Consider the following 14,112-nt stretch of genomic DNA (forward strand, 5'->3'; position numbering starts at 1 on the left):
ACTGGTCAGCTGGCCAGTGCTCCATCTTTCCCCAATCTGGAGATATGAGCTGACCATCCCTTTATTCTGGCTGTGTCGATTTCAGCAATGTCAGCATGAGAAACCAGCTGAGTCAGCCTCTGGCGGTTGTGGCCATGCGTGATGTGAAAGTGCCAAAATGGGAAGACAGATGCAAGGGCATGAACATGCAAAGGGCATGGAGGAGGAAGTCCCAAGAGAGGCACCTGATTCATTTCCCCCAGGAGTCGAAAGAGCCTTCTGTTGAATCCTTGAAGGATTTCTCAGGAGTTTATCAGACAAGGGAAATTGGAAGTATAATCCAATGGCAATCCAAATGCAATCATGGGGTTTAACGTTATTGCGTGATAGACCACCACACGCAATTTTGGGCAGTGGGAAGTCAGTCTGAACGCAATCATGGGGTTTCACTTTATTGTGTTGTAACAGAAATTTCAGGAAACTTAAATTTGTAGGATTGGCAGAGCAATAGGATTGGCAAGAGGACCTAGTAATTGAAAATCCATAAGTTTATTTCCAATTGTCGACAAAGGAAAACAATGAACTCAGTGGAATTCAAGTTCCAAAAGCTGAGACCCCGAACAAGACAAAATGGCTCTTTTTATATTATTCAAGACAAAGAAGCTTCTTCAACCTGATTGGCTAATTACAATTTAAACATACAGAATTCTTACAATCAGAACAGAAATACATGCATACATTAAAACTGCATCATCACTCCTTACCCCCTCCTGTAGCCTTCCTCCTAACCTTGCTTCTGAATGTCAACTATGTGTCCTTATCTCAGTAGTTTATGTTATGTCTTTTTACTGGTGCCAGCTTCCATCCAGGTCAAGACGCACTCATTATTCCTTTGCTCTAGTTTTTCTAAACTCCAAGCCTTTATTTCAAAAACCATCTCTCTGGCTGACAAAGGTGACTCCATCTTTCTATAGCTTTTTTATTTCAACAAGGAATATTTCCACCACAGTGTGATAGACAACCACACGCAATTTCAGGCAATGGCAAGCTGTTTTCAGGCAATGGGAAGTCAGTTCGAACACAATTCGAATTCACGTAAATTTGCTGAACTAGCGAATTCACATGAATGCGTTCGGGCCCCACTTTCTTTTCATTCGAAAATAAGAGATATTCCTCCTGTGGGATCTCAGAGATTTCCCCTGGAGATGGAGGAGATTAGTTGAATTCCTCACTCCACTATGGAAACTCACTGGGTGACCCTGGGCAAGTCACACTCTCTCAGCCTCAGAAGATGGCAAGGGCAAACTCTCTCTGAACATAATTTTTTGTAGGTTTTTCGGGCTATGAGGCCATGTTCTAGAAGAGTTTATTCCTGATGTTTCGCCAACAGCTGCTGGCAAAACGTCAAGAATAAACTCTTCTAGAACATGGCCTCATAACCTGAAAAACTCACAAAAAACCTATGCATGCCAGCCGTGAAATACTTTGAACAACTCTTGCCAAGAAAACCTTGTGATAGGTTCACCTTTGGGTCATCATAAATCAAAACCCTCTCAGAGGCACGCATCAACAAAGGTGGTATTGTGCTCACATCTTACTCGAGGGATTCCAGGGATGGCTTCTTCTTGGCTGCGATGGGAAACAGGATGCTGGGCTAGATAATCCGATAATCCGACCCAGCTGGGCTCTCCTTATCTTATCGGTCTTCATGTAAACACAGCCAGAAACATGCCCGTAGTTAACACAGAACAACATATCTTCCCAACTCTGTGTGACAAAGGCACAAAGTACTGAGCCCTGTCTTGGTGTGGCGTTGTGTAAATCTAGGAGCTCTGGTGTCACCTTTTCACTATGTACCTTCTCCCTTGCTCATGAGAGACTCATGGCTTGTCATCAAGGTCCATCTTGAGAAGTTGTGACTCTTCCTGCCTCCTCCCTTTCCTCCACTCAAGGAGCCTCCTCAGCACTGTGGAGCATTTGAAGCAATTGGCCTTGGAAGGAGAACAGCTGACAGGACAGCTGGGACTTCCCAAAACTGAAGGAAATAAAGCTGACCCAGTGAGGAAGCCGATTCTGCCTGGGACCAACCTTTCCATCAGAGCTCACATCCCACTGGAAGCCTTGGGAGCAGTGGCTGGAGTCTCCTTGGAGGCTCCATAGTGAGTGACAGGACCATCTGAAGAACCTCCAAGAGTAATCACAGGAGTTGCTCCTCTCCATGAGAAGGTAGGAGAGCAGATGCGGCACACTTGGGTCCAGACTGTCTGAAGTCCAGACTATCTGAAGCTAGATGATTTTCATATTGGCCATTAAAAAAATAGAATAAGTATGATGCACTTAGGGCGGAAAAATGAAATAGGATGGTGACACCTGGCTGAATGAAACTAAATGTAAAAGGGATCTAGGAGTCCAAGTAGACCACAAGTTGAATATGAGTCAACAGTGCGACACAGCAGCTAAAAAGGCCAATGCAATTTTAGGCTGCATCAATAGAGCTATAGTGTCTAGGTCATAGAATAATAGAATTGGAAGAGACCGCAAGGGCCATCCAGTCCAACCCCCTGCCATGCAGGAAATCCATGGCAGGGGGTTGGACTGGATGGCCCTTGCGATCTCTTCCAACTCTATTATTCTATGATTCTATGATCTAGACACTATAGCTCTATTGATGCAGCCTAAAATTGCATTGGCCTTTTTAGCTACTGCTAAAGGGAAGTAATAGTGCCACTCTATTCTGCTTTGGTCAGGCCTCACTTGAAATAATCCTGTATCCAGTTCTGGGCACCACAACTCAGAAAGGATATTGAGAAACTAGAGTGTGTCCAAAGGAGGGCAACAAAAATAGTGAAGGGTCTTGACACCATGCCCTATGAGGAAGGACTTAGGGAGCTAGGGATGTTTAGCCTGGAGAAGAGAAGGTTAAGAGGTGATATGGTAGCCCTGTTTAAATATTTGAAGGGAGGTCATATTGAGAAGGGAGCAAGCTTGTTTTCTGCTGCTCCAGAGAACAGGACCCAGAGCAATGGATGCAAGCTCCAGAAAAAGAGATTCCAGCTCAACATTAGGAGAAACTTCCTGACAGTAAGGGCTGTTCGACAGTGGGACACAATCCCTTGAAGTGTGGTGGAGTCTCCCTCCTTGGAGGTCTTCAAATAGAGGCTGGATGGCCATCTGTCAATGAGGATGCTTTGATGGAGAGTTCCTGCATGTCAGGAGGTTGGACTGGATGGCCCTTGTGGTCTCTTCCAACTCTATGATTATATGATTATATATTTATAACTATAACTATAACTATAACAACTATCTATCTATCTATCTATCTATCTAGTTTGATGTTGCTGTTGTTGTATGCCTTCAAGTCATTTCTGAGTTATGGCAACCTAAGGTCATAATGCGTATCATTCTCTTTTCTTGGCAAGATTTGTTTGGAGGGTGAGGCGGAGAGAATAGGACTTTCTGCCCATGGCCACCCAGTGGGTTTCCATGGCTGAGCGAGGATTTGAACCCTGGACTCCAGAGTCCTAGCCCAATGGCCAAGCAATTACTCCACACTGGCTCCCAACTCCCAACAGTGTACACTGACCCGCCAGAAAGCAAAAGTGTTACTGGACCTTATCACACGTGGGGGGGTTTGCAGCTCAGATCCGCAGTCACTCCTGTTCTAGCAATGCAAAGCGTGATCAGGGACGTAGCCAGAATTTTAGGAAGGGGGGGGGGGTCCAGACTAAGTGCCACCATTATAATGGGGCTTGGGCGCGGCAGCACAGCAGCACACACCATTCATTTTTCTAATGGAAGGGGTGGTCTGGACCCCAAGAACCCCCCCTTGGCTATGTCCCTGGCGTGATTTTTTTCACACCAGATCCACACTAGACTCCTGTCTAGCAATGCAAATTAAGATTAAAACGTGATGCTTTACCACAACTGGTTGCCTTTCTGTTGCCCTTCCGAATCGAGGGGGAAGCGGAGTCAGTTCGATTCCAAGCAAGTCACGTGATGCGGATTCAAGCAAAGCGGAGTGAGTGCACATTGTATTACCACACCAGAACATACTTTCAGGGTTCAAATGGTTCGAATCGGCACTCTTGCGCATGTTCAGTGGGGCTCTGGACGCTGTCCTCCTTCCCTGCCCTTTCCTTAGCTGTCATTCTTCATCGGGATGAAGGAGCAGTCAGGGGATGATGGGATAGGTTGCTGGGAGTCACTGGAGCCAGGATCGGGATGAGGAGAAGGCAGAGGATGATGGGATGGGTGGCAGGGCGGCAGAGGGGGCGAGATGGGGTGAAGGAGGAGGAGGGGAATGATGGAGCAGGACGCAGGGGGCCAAGGGTGGTGACATCAGAGTGGTTTTCCACACCAGACCAATTCAAAGTGAAATCAAAGTGAGCTCGAATGCGAATTCTGTGAATTCCCTTTTTTCTGAATTCATCAAAATGAGGGGTTACTTTGGAATCACTGGGGAAGCAACACGGAAGGAGCACCCATAGAAAGAATTGTGCCTGATAACACATTCACATTCTGACGTGAATCCGCATCATTGGAAGCGCAGTCATGTCGGAACTGACCTGAAAAAGCTTTAAAAGTCTCTGTGTGATAAACCTCACTATCTCAGCCACCCATGAAAAAAGCTTTAATATTTGGAATATTTTTGATTTTGGAATTCCAGATAAAGGGGACTCCTAGATTTTTGGATAGAATCCAGATTGCTGATGGTTGAAAACTCCCGTTGGTAATGTTTGGTAGATTGTGAAATCAACATACAGTGGATGCTCAACTCCCATTAAATGTAATGATTTAGAAAACTGGTGACCCTTATATAAAATGGCAAAATCAAGGTTTTCTTCTTGGAATTGAATATTTTTTTCAATATTTTCAAGCTGCAGATGCTTGAACCCATGTGTAAAGAAACCATGGATATGGAGGGCTGTCTGTAGTAATAAATCAATAGCACTGTGTGTACAACCATGCTTTTGCAACCTTGAATCGAGTGTGGTTGTTTTGGATCGGACAAAAACGTCTAACTGCTTCCATAGTGGAAAATGCACATATGTAAAATACTAATTGGATTCTGGAACAGGAATTGCATTCCAAAAAGAGTGCTGTTTCCAAACTCTGAAAAATGACCCTTCCAGGACAGACTTCATTTAGGATCTCAAACAGCTTTTGGCAGAGGAAAAGCTGAACGTTTCCAGAGATCTGGCTGCGTAGACTGATGGAAGGCATGAGTTTTTCATCATCTGAGAAAGAAGTAACACTTTCTTCTCTGCCAATGAGTGAAGGTACATTGGAACCAGGCTCTCTCGCTGCCAGAAAGGAAGCTACACTGAAACTCTGGGTTTGGGAACCATTGCAGAAAGAAGAGAAATGAAACTGTAGCTGGTCAGTGGCATGATGGATGGAGAGCAGGAAACAGATGGGAGGCTTTCAGCAAATGACCAGAGCAACACTCGGTTTCCTCCTCTCCTTGATGGGTGTCATCAGGGCCCTGGGTTATTTTTGTCCCCAGTTCCTGGTGTGACCACAATGCTATGATGTGTCTCAAAGGCTGGATGTGGTCACTTTGCTAAAAGGTTTGCTCTTTTCTCAAGGTAAGTTTCTGCCTCGCCTTCTTGGTCACTGAAACTCTTGACAGGAAGAGGGGAATGTTCCTGGACGGTGGCAAATTAGGCCCATTTCAAGAGTAAGATATGAAGTTGAAGGCTTTCACGGCTGGCATCCATAGTTTTTGGTGGGTTTTTCAGGCTCTGTGGCCATTTTCTAGAAGTGTTTATTCCTGACGTTTCAGCAGCAGCTGTGGCTGGCATCTTCAGAGAATACACTCTTCTAGAACATGGCCACATAGCCCAAAACCCCCACAAAAACCTATTTGTATGTTGCTTTATGACTTGGCTTGGTAGGTCAGAAGGAGCCTCTGTTTAGAAGCCTCCAAAGAAGGAGACTCCACCACCGTCTGATGGAGCATCTTCCACTGTTGAGCAACTCTTTTCCTATAGTTTCCATTCATTGTTCCACATCCTATTCTCTGGAGCAGCAGAAAACAAGCTTGCTCCATCCTCAATAGGATATTCCTTCAAATATTTCAACATGGCTATCATGTCCCTGCTTAACCATCTCTTCACCAGGCTAAACACAGCCAGCTCCCTAAGCCACTTCTCAGAGGCTTAGGGATTTCCAGACTTTTCACCTTTCATGTTGGTCACCCTCCTCTGGACATGCTCCATCTCATCAACATCCCTCTTGAATTTTGGGGTCCAGAACTGGATGCAGTATTCCAGGTGAGGCCTGACCAAAGCAGAATAGAGTGGCACTATTACTTCCCTCGAACTAGGAACAAAGGTCCCTGCATAAAATGCAATATTTAAATAACAAGGACAGAGGTGGCCTTCTGGTCGCTTCTAGTCTTTTCCTCTCTTTTTGGGAAGGCATTCTTGGTCCTCAGAAAGACCTTAAGGACAGGCCAGTGCCTTCTGCACATGCCCAGTTGCTTGTCCCATGGTGGGACACCAATAGCATAGACTCCTAGAGCTGGAGGAGGCCCCAAGGGCTGTCCAGCCTCATTCTGGCATGCAGGAAGACACCATCAAAACACCCCTAACAGATGGCCATCCAGCCTCTGTTTAGAAACCTCCAAAGATGGAGACTCCACCAATCTCCAAGGGAGTGTCTTCCGCTGTCAAACAGCTCTCACTGCCAGGAAATTCTTCCTTATATTAAAATGGAATCTATTTTCCTGTAGCTTGCATCCATTGCTCCATGTCCTCGTCTCTGGAGCAACAGAAAGCAAGCTTGCTCCATCCCCAATATCACATCCCTCCAAATATTTAAACATGACATGTCCCCTCTTAACCTTCTTTTCTCCAGGCTAAACATACCCAGAGGGCTTGGGAATTTCCAGACCTTTCACCATTTTGGTTGCCCTCCTCTGGACATGCTCCAGCTTTCAACATCAAGCACTTAATGAATTGCCATGGTTGTTATTTTACAAAACCAACACCAGCCAAGATTTTGCATCATGTTTGAGTGGTGCAAACCGACACTCACACAGTGAAGTGATGATTGTATTACGCCACCCATCACTGAAGACCAATGTTGTGCAACACTAAATTAAATAGCAATAGCAAATACATTTCTATACCGCTTATCAGTGCACTTATGCACTCCTGAAGCAGTTTACAATGTGTAAACCAATTGCCCCCAACAAGCTGGAGACTCATTTTACTGACCTATGGAATGATGCAGCACTAAGTTGACTCTGAGCCCTTGGCTGATATTGAACTCACAACCTTGTGGTTTGTGAGTGAGTGGCTGCAATACAGGCATTTAACCACTGCACCACCTGGGCTCATTGGAGCTACTATGGAGTAGTTATGTGCCATCAAGAATGCACAGCTGCATGCAAAATGGTTACGCTCATGGAACATGCAACTGGGATGTTCGGCTGTGGCTACAAAAGTACAAATGCATACAGAAGGTAACTTTTATTGTTGTTATTGTGTGCCTTCAAGTCTTTTCTGACTTATGGAGACCTTAAGGCGAACCGATCATGGGGTTTTCCTGGCATGTTTCTTCAGGGTTTGCCACTGCCATCCTCTCAGGCTGGGAGAGTATGACTTGCCTAAGGTCACCCAGAGGGTTTCCGTGGCAGACAAGGGATTTGAACCCTGGTCTCCAGAGTCCAGTGCTCAAACCACTCCGCCATGCTGGCTCTCATGCGGAAGGGAACTTACCTATGTGGAAAACACCAACCGGATGACAGCCACCATTTATGTAGCAGGGATGACAGTCCCATACTCCCCAACATGTCACAGATGATGAGGACATTTGTGACCAAGCAGCTTCAGGGGGTGGGCAATATTAGAAGTGTTATTAATGTGAAGGGACAGGCAATCTAGGAGAGGCTGAAGCCGTTTGCTCTTGCCTGTGCCTGCTGGGAAGGGAAAGATTCAGCCCTTCTGTCCTCTCCCTGCCCCTGGCTGGATTCAGTGAGTGCAAACTGTGCAATTGGCAGCAGCTGGAGTAAGCCAGTGATGAAGGATTAAAGTGAGAGGAGAACAGAGAAACTGGGACATTTTGAAAGCAGTTGGAAATGAGGGGTGACAGATATGTAACTGAGGCTGTCCCAACCAAAATGGAACAGTTGGAGGGTATGGAATCAAGCAGGGTTTCAGATGCTGTCAGACTGCAGCTCACAGCATTCATTGGTCTAATCTGCACTACAGAAATAATGCAGTTTGATACCACTCTAATTGCCATTGCTCAGTGCTTTGGAATCCTGGGATTGGTAGTTTGTTGTGGCAGCAGAGCTCTCTGACAGAGAGGGCTAAATATCTCACAAAACTAAAAGTCCCATGATTCCATAGCATTGCGCCATGGCAGTTAAAACAGTATCCAAGTGTATTATTTCTGCAGCGCAGATTAGATCTTCATCGTTGACTCTGCTGGCTAGGATTGCAGTCCAACACAAAAAGAAAACCTGGGAGAAAGTAACAACGTAATAACACTCTATTACAACAGTGTCCCAAAGGAATAAAACCACAACTCAGCCATTATCAGCAATGACCATATTATTATGTATGTAACCACATTACAGTGATACTACAAAACACAGGATACATAATACAAAGTATGGTAGAGAACTATATATTCCAAAACTATGTCCACTGTGCTTCCTCTGGTCTTTACAAGCTCTGTTCCAACAAAATGATTTCCACAATTGTCGAATAGACAATACTCAATTCAATGGTTGTCAGTATAGTAATATAGGTCAATATATGGCCATTGCTGATAATGGTTGAGGTGTGGATTCCTTCCTTTGGGACACTGTTTTAACAGAGGAGATTGTCACACTGGGGCTGAGTAGTGAATATTGGGGAAAGAAATGGAAGGATAAGAAATAAAATAGGTGAGAGAAGATAAAGACTTGTTAAGAATGAACGGATGATAGAAACGCAACACCAAGGTTATGATATTATTTTCCCTCATTCCTTCATTCCTTTGTTTATTCCTTTATTCTTTTTGTAATCATTTTGTTTAAATTGGAATTGAAGCCACAATATAAAGATGCATATCAGTTGATAAACAAACTGGAATATTGCAAAAATCAAAAAGAAGATATAGAAAGGGTAAAGAATACAGGTGAAGCACAAATGCAAGCGAACATATATTAGACATGAGACATAAACATTGGGGTCAATTCAAAATGCAAAGATATTAGCTCAAAAGAGAAATCCGAAGGATGCTGAGATGGAAGTGAAATTATATAATGTCAGTAAATATTGTATTTTAATGTTTGCTGAAATGTTGTTTAACACTTGTAGATGTGTCAGTTTGTTTTGTGGGATATATATATCCCACAAAGTAGGACAAGGCACCGTATAATGTAGGACATTCAAGAATAATGTAGGCCATTCCAAAGTAAAGGCTAAAAACACTCATCTAAATATACATCCTTGCTTCTTATTCCTGCTTAACATGGAGGACATTGGGGAATTCTTCCTGGACAGACTTTTCCTTTGTTCCTCCTCTCCTGCCTGCATTAGGATTTTGGCGTCCATTTAGTCGGTGGGGATTGCGATGTCCGTGCTCCTCTTCATTTTGGGATTCTCTCATTATGTCATCCAAGGTACGTTGTTGCGGGGTGCCTTTATTTCATTTCCAGCTTATGGGGACCCTAAGGTGAACCTATCACAGGGTTTTAGGTTGCCTTTGCCTTTCCGTGAGGCTGAGAGAGCGTGACATGCTCTAGATCACCCAGTGGGTTTCCATGGCCGAGTCAAGATTTGAACTGTGGTCTCTCAGAGTCCTGGCCCAATGCCCAAAGCATCTCAGCATGCCGCCTCTGTCATCCAAGATACAGGTGGGCCTCCGCATTGGCGGCTGTGACTTTTGCGGATTTGATTATTTGCGCTTTGGATAATCTCTAAGTCCTCCAGAACAATTTGGCTGGAAGTTGACCATAGAGTTTATTATTTGTTTATTTTATTTTTATCCTGCCTTTCTCCCAAGTTGGGACCCAAGGAGACTCCCTATAAATATATATAGATACACACACACACAGGTGTCCCTCTGTATTCACTAAGGTTAGGGGCACAAGACCCCTGTGAATATGGCAAAAATGCAAATAACAAAAACACCATGTTTTTACTGGAGAGGATACCTCTCTAGGAATCTCTAGGTCCTCCAGAGCAACTCTGTGGTCAACACCGACAGACACTGACCATAGAGTTGCACGGGAGGCGCTACAAAGGCCTAGTAGAGTATTCACTCTAGGAATCTTTGGGTCTTTCAGTGCAACTTTTAGTTAAAGCTCACCATAGAGTTGCACTGGAGGACCTAGCTATTCCTAGAGAGAACATATTAATCAAACCTTTGAATAATCAAAGCCACTAATATCAAAGCCGCAGATATGGAGGGATGAGTGTTTGCGCGTGTGTATAAACACATTAAAATGATACTTTAAATAACAATTAAAATAGTCCAATTAAAAGAGTAAAAAGTTTTTAAAAATTACAGCATACAAAATTTAAAACATACAAGGTTAAAAATAATCTAAACCAAACCCTATTAAAACCAGGCCTGCATGATTTTAAAAAGCTTGCTTGAATGAAAATGTATTTGCTTGCCAGCAAAAGGCAAATTGTGCTGGAAAACCTAGATGTTCCTAGAGAAAACACTTCTCTGGGCATTTGTAGATCCTGCAGCATGATCCTATGGTCAGATTCTGGCAGATGTTGACCATAGAGTTGCACTGGAGGACCTGGAGATTCCTAGAGAGGTGTTCTCTTAGGTTAAAGGAATAGTGGTTTTTAATTTGCGTTTTTCCCACATTCATGGGGGTCCTTCACCCCGAACCCCAGCGAATGTGGAGGGACCAGCGTATATCCTTTTCTTATGAGTTGGGTTGTATCTCTTCTACATTTTATTGTTTGAATGCTAACATGTATTAATATGTATTTAATTATTTTCATAGAATGTGGCAGGGTTATTCTAGTTTAATTGATTGTATGTACAGCACTGTGTAAATTTACAGCGCTATATAAATAAAGCTCCATCATCATCATCATCATCATCATCATCATCATCATCATCATCATCATCTTCTAGACCCTGATATTTTGGGGCCAAAAGCTGAGACATAGAATTGTGTCTTGTGATGTCAAAGGAAAGAGACTTGATATGTCACAGGAACCAGGTCCTGCTGATGCCTCTTTGTTTTGTTTTATTTTACTTTATTTGTATCCCACCTTCTCCCACATTCGGTGGCTGGGTAATGAACCCATTTTAGGGAGAAGGGTTTCCATTTGCACTTTGCGAGAACTATCCAAGGTGCCGAACACCATTCCCCCAAATAGGCCAAGAAGGTCCTTAGGGAGACCCTTGAAAGTTCGAACTCGGATTCAAAGTGGATTCACCACCCAAAAGATGCAGTACCTTCCAGCCAACATGCTCTAATTTGATCTAAGAAGATCTCAGATATGGCCAACAATGGTTGCGTCTTTGACTGCTGCCACACTGCAGAATTAAAGCTGTTTCACACTAATGTCATGGCTCCATCCTATGGAATCCTGGGATTTGTAGTTTAGTGAGCTATTTAGCCTTTTCTCCCTCAGAGACTTTGGCGCCAAACCAAACTACAAATTCCAGTATTCCATAGGATGGAGCCATGTCAATTTAGTTTCTGCAGTGTAGATACAGCTTCGGAAATCACTACAAACAGATCCCCAAAAAGAATGGAACAAAGGATGTAGAAAAAAGTCAAAGCCACAAATGTGGAAGGCCAACCGTATTTCTGCAGCCTATCTTCTTCCAATCTTTCAATTTTGTGGCCTCTTCCCCCACCTCATTTTTCTTGGACAGCTTTTGCCTCCTGGGGTGTCACATACCCTGAAAGGTTGCACAGCGTGAAAGGTTCCTGCGCTGTGATCCCTTGCACTTTCAGCTTCCCCAGCAATGTCGCCGTGCCACCTGAGGGCATTGTGAGCATCTGGTACAAAAACCATGGCGGCCAACGCATCGTGATTTACCACTCAGAGAATCCTAGCACCACAGACGCCCAATTTCGGGACCGCACAGAACTGGTGGGCGATGCTCTCAAGCACAACTGCACACTGCTCCTGAGAAAAGTGACGAGCCAAGACAGCGGTGATTACAACTTCCGGTTTGAAATCAGTGAGGGCAATCGCTGGACCGAACAGAAAACGGTTCAGCTGACCATTACTGGTAAGTAGGAAAAGACTTGGGTATGCATCCGCACTGCAGAATTAATGTACAGTTGTCCCTCCACATTTGTGGGTTTGACTTTTGCAGATTTGATTATTCATGGATTTGATTAATATGTTCTCTCTAGGAATTTCTAGGTCCTCCAGCGTGACTCTGTGGTCAACTTCTGCCAAAGGTCACACTGGAGGACCGGGAGATTCCTAGAGAGAACACTTCTCTAGGCATTTGTAGGTCTTACAGTGCAGTTTCATGGTCAACCTCTGGCAGATCTTGAAGGTGCACAGCATCAATTTTTTTAAAGGATTTTACATTTTTATTTGTTATGTTGATATGACATTTTAATTGTGTTTTACAACTGTACTGCTTTATTGTTTATTGAGTTTAAGCCTGTGTGAGCCGCCTTGGGTCCACGTTAGAAGAAAGTTCACATACAAATAACATACGAAAGAAAGAAAGAAAGAAAGAAAGGCAAAGAGCTGTTTCTGTCTGATTCAGAAGACTGAGATGCTGATTCTTAATACGGCTTAATTTGCTTGCTTCCTTAGACAGTCCTGAAATACCCAACGTTGCTGCTCCACAGGAAATCAGTGATGGTCTGCCGATGACTTTTAACTGCTCCAGTCCATATGTCTGTCCTTACGATGCCAGCAACACCCTGCAATGGGTCGGTTACAACATGGAGACTTCGCTGGTGTCTGAGACGGTCCAACTGGACACGGCCGGAGTGCTCAGAAAACAATCCCTCCAGACATCTCTCACCTGGAAGGATCATAACCAAAAGCTCACCTGTGAGGTCTCTGTTGGTGGACAAAGGATGGCAGGAGAAATCACGCTCAGTGTGAAACGTGAGTAGGTCTAGGTCCAGTTGGAGACCTACCACATTGCAAAAATAAAAGAATTTGACACCACTTTAACTCTCCTGGCTCCATTCTGCAAAGTCCTGGGATTTGGTGAGGTGTTCAGCCTACTCTGCCAGAGAGCTCTGGCTGTAATGAACTCCCTACTCATGCTCTTGGTGTGCTCCTTCACTGCAATATTAATGCAGTTTTACACTGCTTTAATTGCCATGGCTCCATCTGATGGACTCCTGAGATTTGTGGTTTATTGTGGCACCAGAGCTCTCTGACAGAGAAAGCAAAACAGCTCACCAAACTACAAATCCTAGTATTGAACCATAGCAGTTAAAGTGATGTTGTACTGCAATAATTTCACAATGCAGATGCAGCCAGAGAGCTCTCTTCCTTCTCCTCAATGGATGCAATCTCCCTGTTGCAGTGTTTGCAAGCAAATTAGTCCTCTTATCCTTCTTACCTTTTCCTACCTTTCTTATATTTGCTCCCAGATGCCCCGAAAGGCGTGACAGCATCCCTAAACGCCTCCACGAAGAACATCCGAGTGGGAGACGCTGCAACACTCACCTGCAACGTTAACAGCAGCTACCCCAAAGTCACTGCCTACAGGTGGTTCAAGGATGGTGTGGCCTCTGGGAACACGATGGTGAAAACCTTCCGGAGCGTGGCTCGAGGGGATTATGGTCTGTACCACTGCGAGGCTGATAATTCTGTGGGCACCGGGAAATCGGAAGGAGTAATGCTCTATGTTTTCTGTGAGTATCAAGGGGAGAATTACTCCTGAAATACAGAGGATTAAGCAGTAGACAGGCAAAGAGGAATGTGAGTTGTGCATTGGGCGAACATGAACATTAAGACAATTATGAGATCCATTAAGTCATAGAAGGACCACAAGGACCATTAGAGATCCCCAAACTCTGGGCTTCCAAGTGTTTTGGACTTCAGCTCACAGAATCCCAAACCATTGGCCAAGATGGCTCAGGATTCTGGGAGCTGAAGACCAAAACACTTGGGGCTCATTCCCACTTACATTTAAACCGGTTTCTGATTCGCCTTCACTCCG

The 14,112-nt window shown here is 44.3% G+C and overlaps 1 protein-coding gene across 1 annotated transcript in view; it reads left to right on the forward strand.

Annotated features, from left to right (window-relative positions):
• The first annotated feature begins 9,552 nt into the window (after positions 1–9,552).
• LOC149313312 (sialoadhesin-like) overlaps positions 9,553–14,112 on the forward strand; it is a 29,451-nt gene continuing 24,891 nt past the window's right edge. The window contains exons 1-4 of the mRNA XM_089527274.1: positions 9,553–9,601; positions 11,836–12,198; positions 12,744–13,043; positions 13,541–13,804. Of these exons, the coding sequence (XP_089383400.1) occupies positions 9,553–9,601; positions 11,836–12,198; positions 12,744–13,043; positions 13,541–13,804 (976 nt within the window). The remainder of the gene's footprint in view (positions 9,602–11,835; positions 12,199–12,743; positions 13,044–13,540; positions 13,805–14,112) is intronic.

This window comes from Sceloporus occidentalis, unplaced genomic scaffold (genome assembly GCF_023333645.1).
Source record: "Sceloporus occidentalis isolate IW3139 unplaced genomic scaffold, rSceOcc1.0.p SCAF_5, whole genome shotgun sequence".
Taxonomy (NCBI): Eukaryota; Metazoa; Chordata; class Lepidosauria; order Squamata; family Phrynosomatidae; genus Sceloporus; species Sceloporus occidentalis.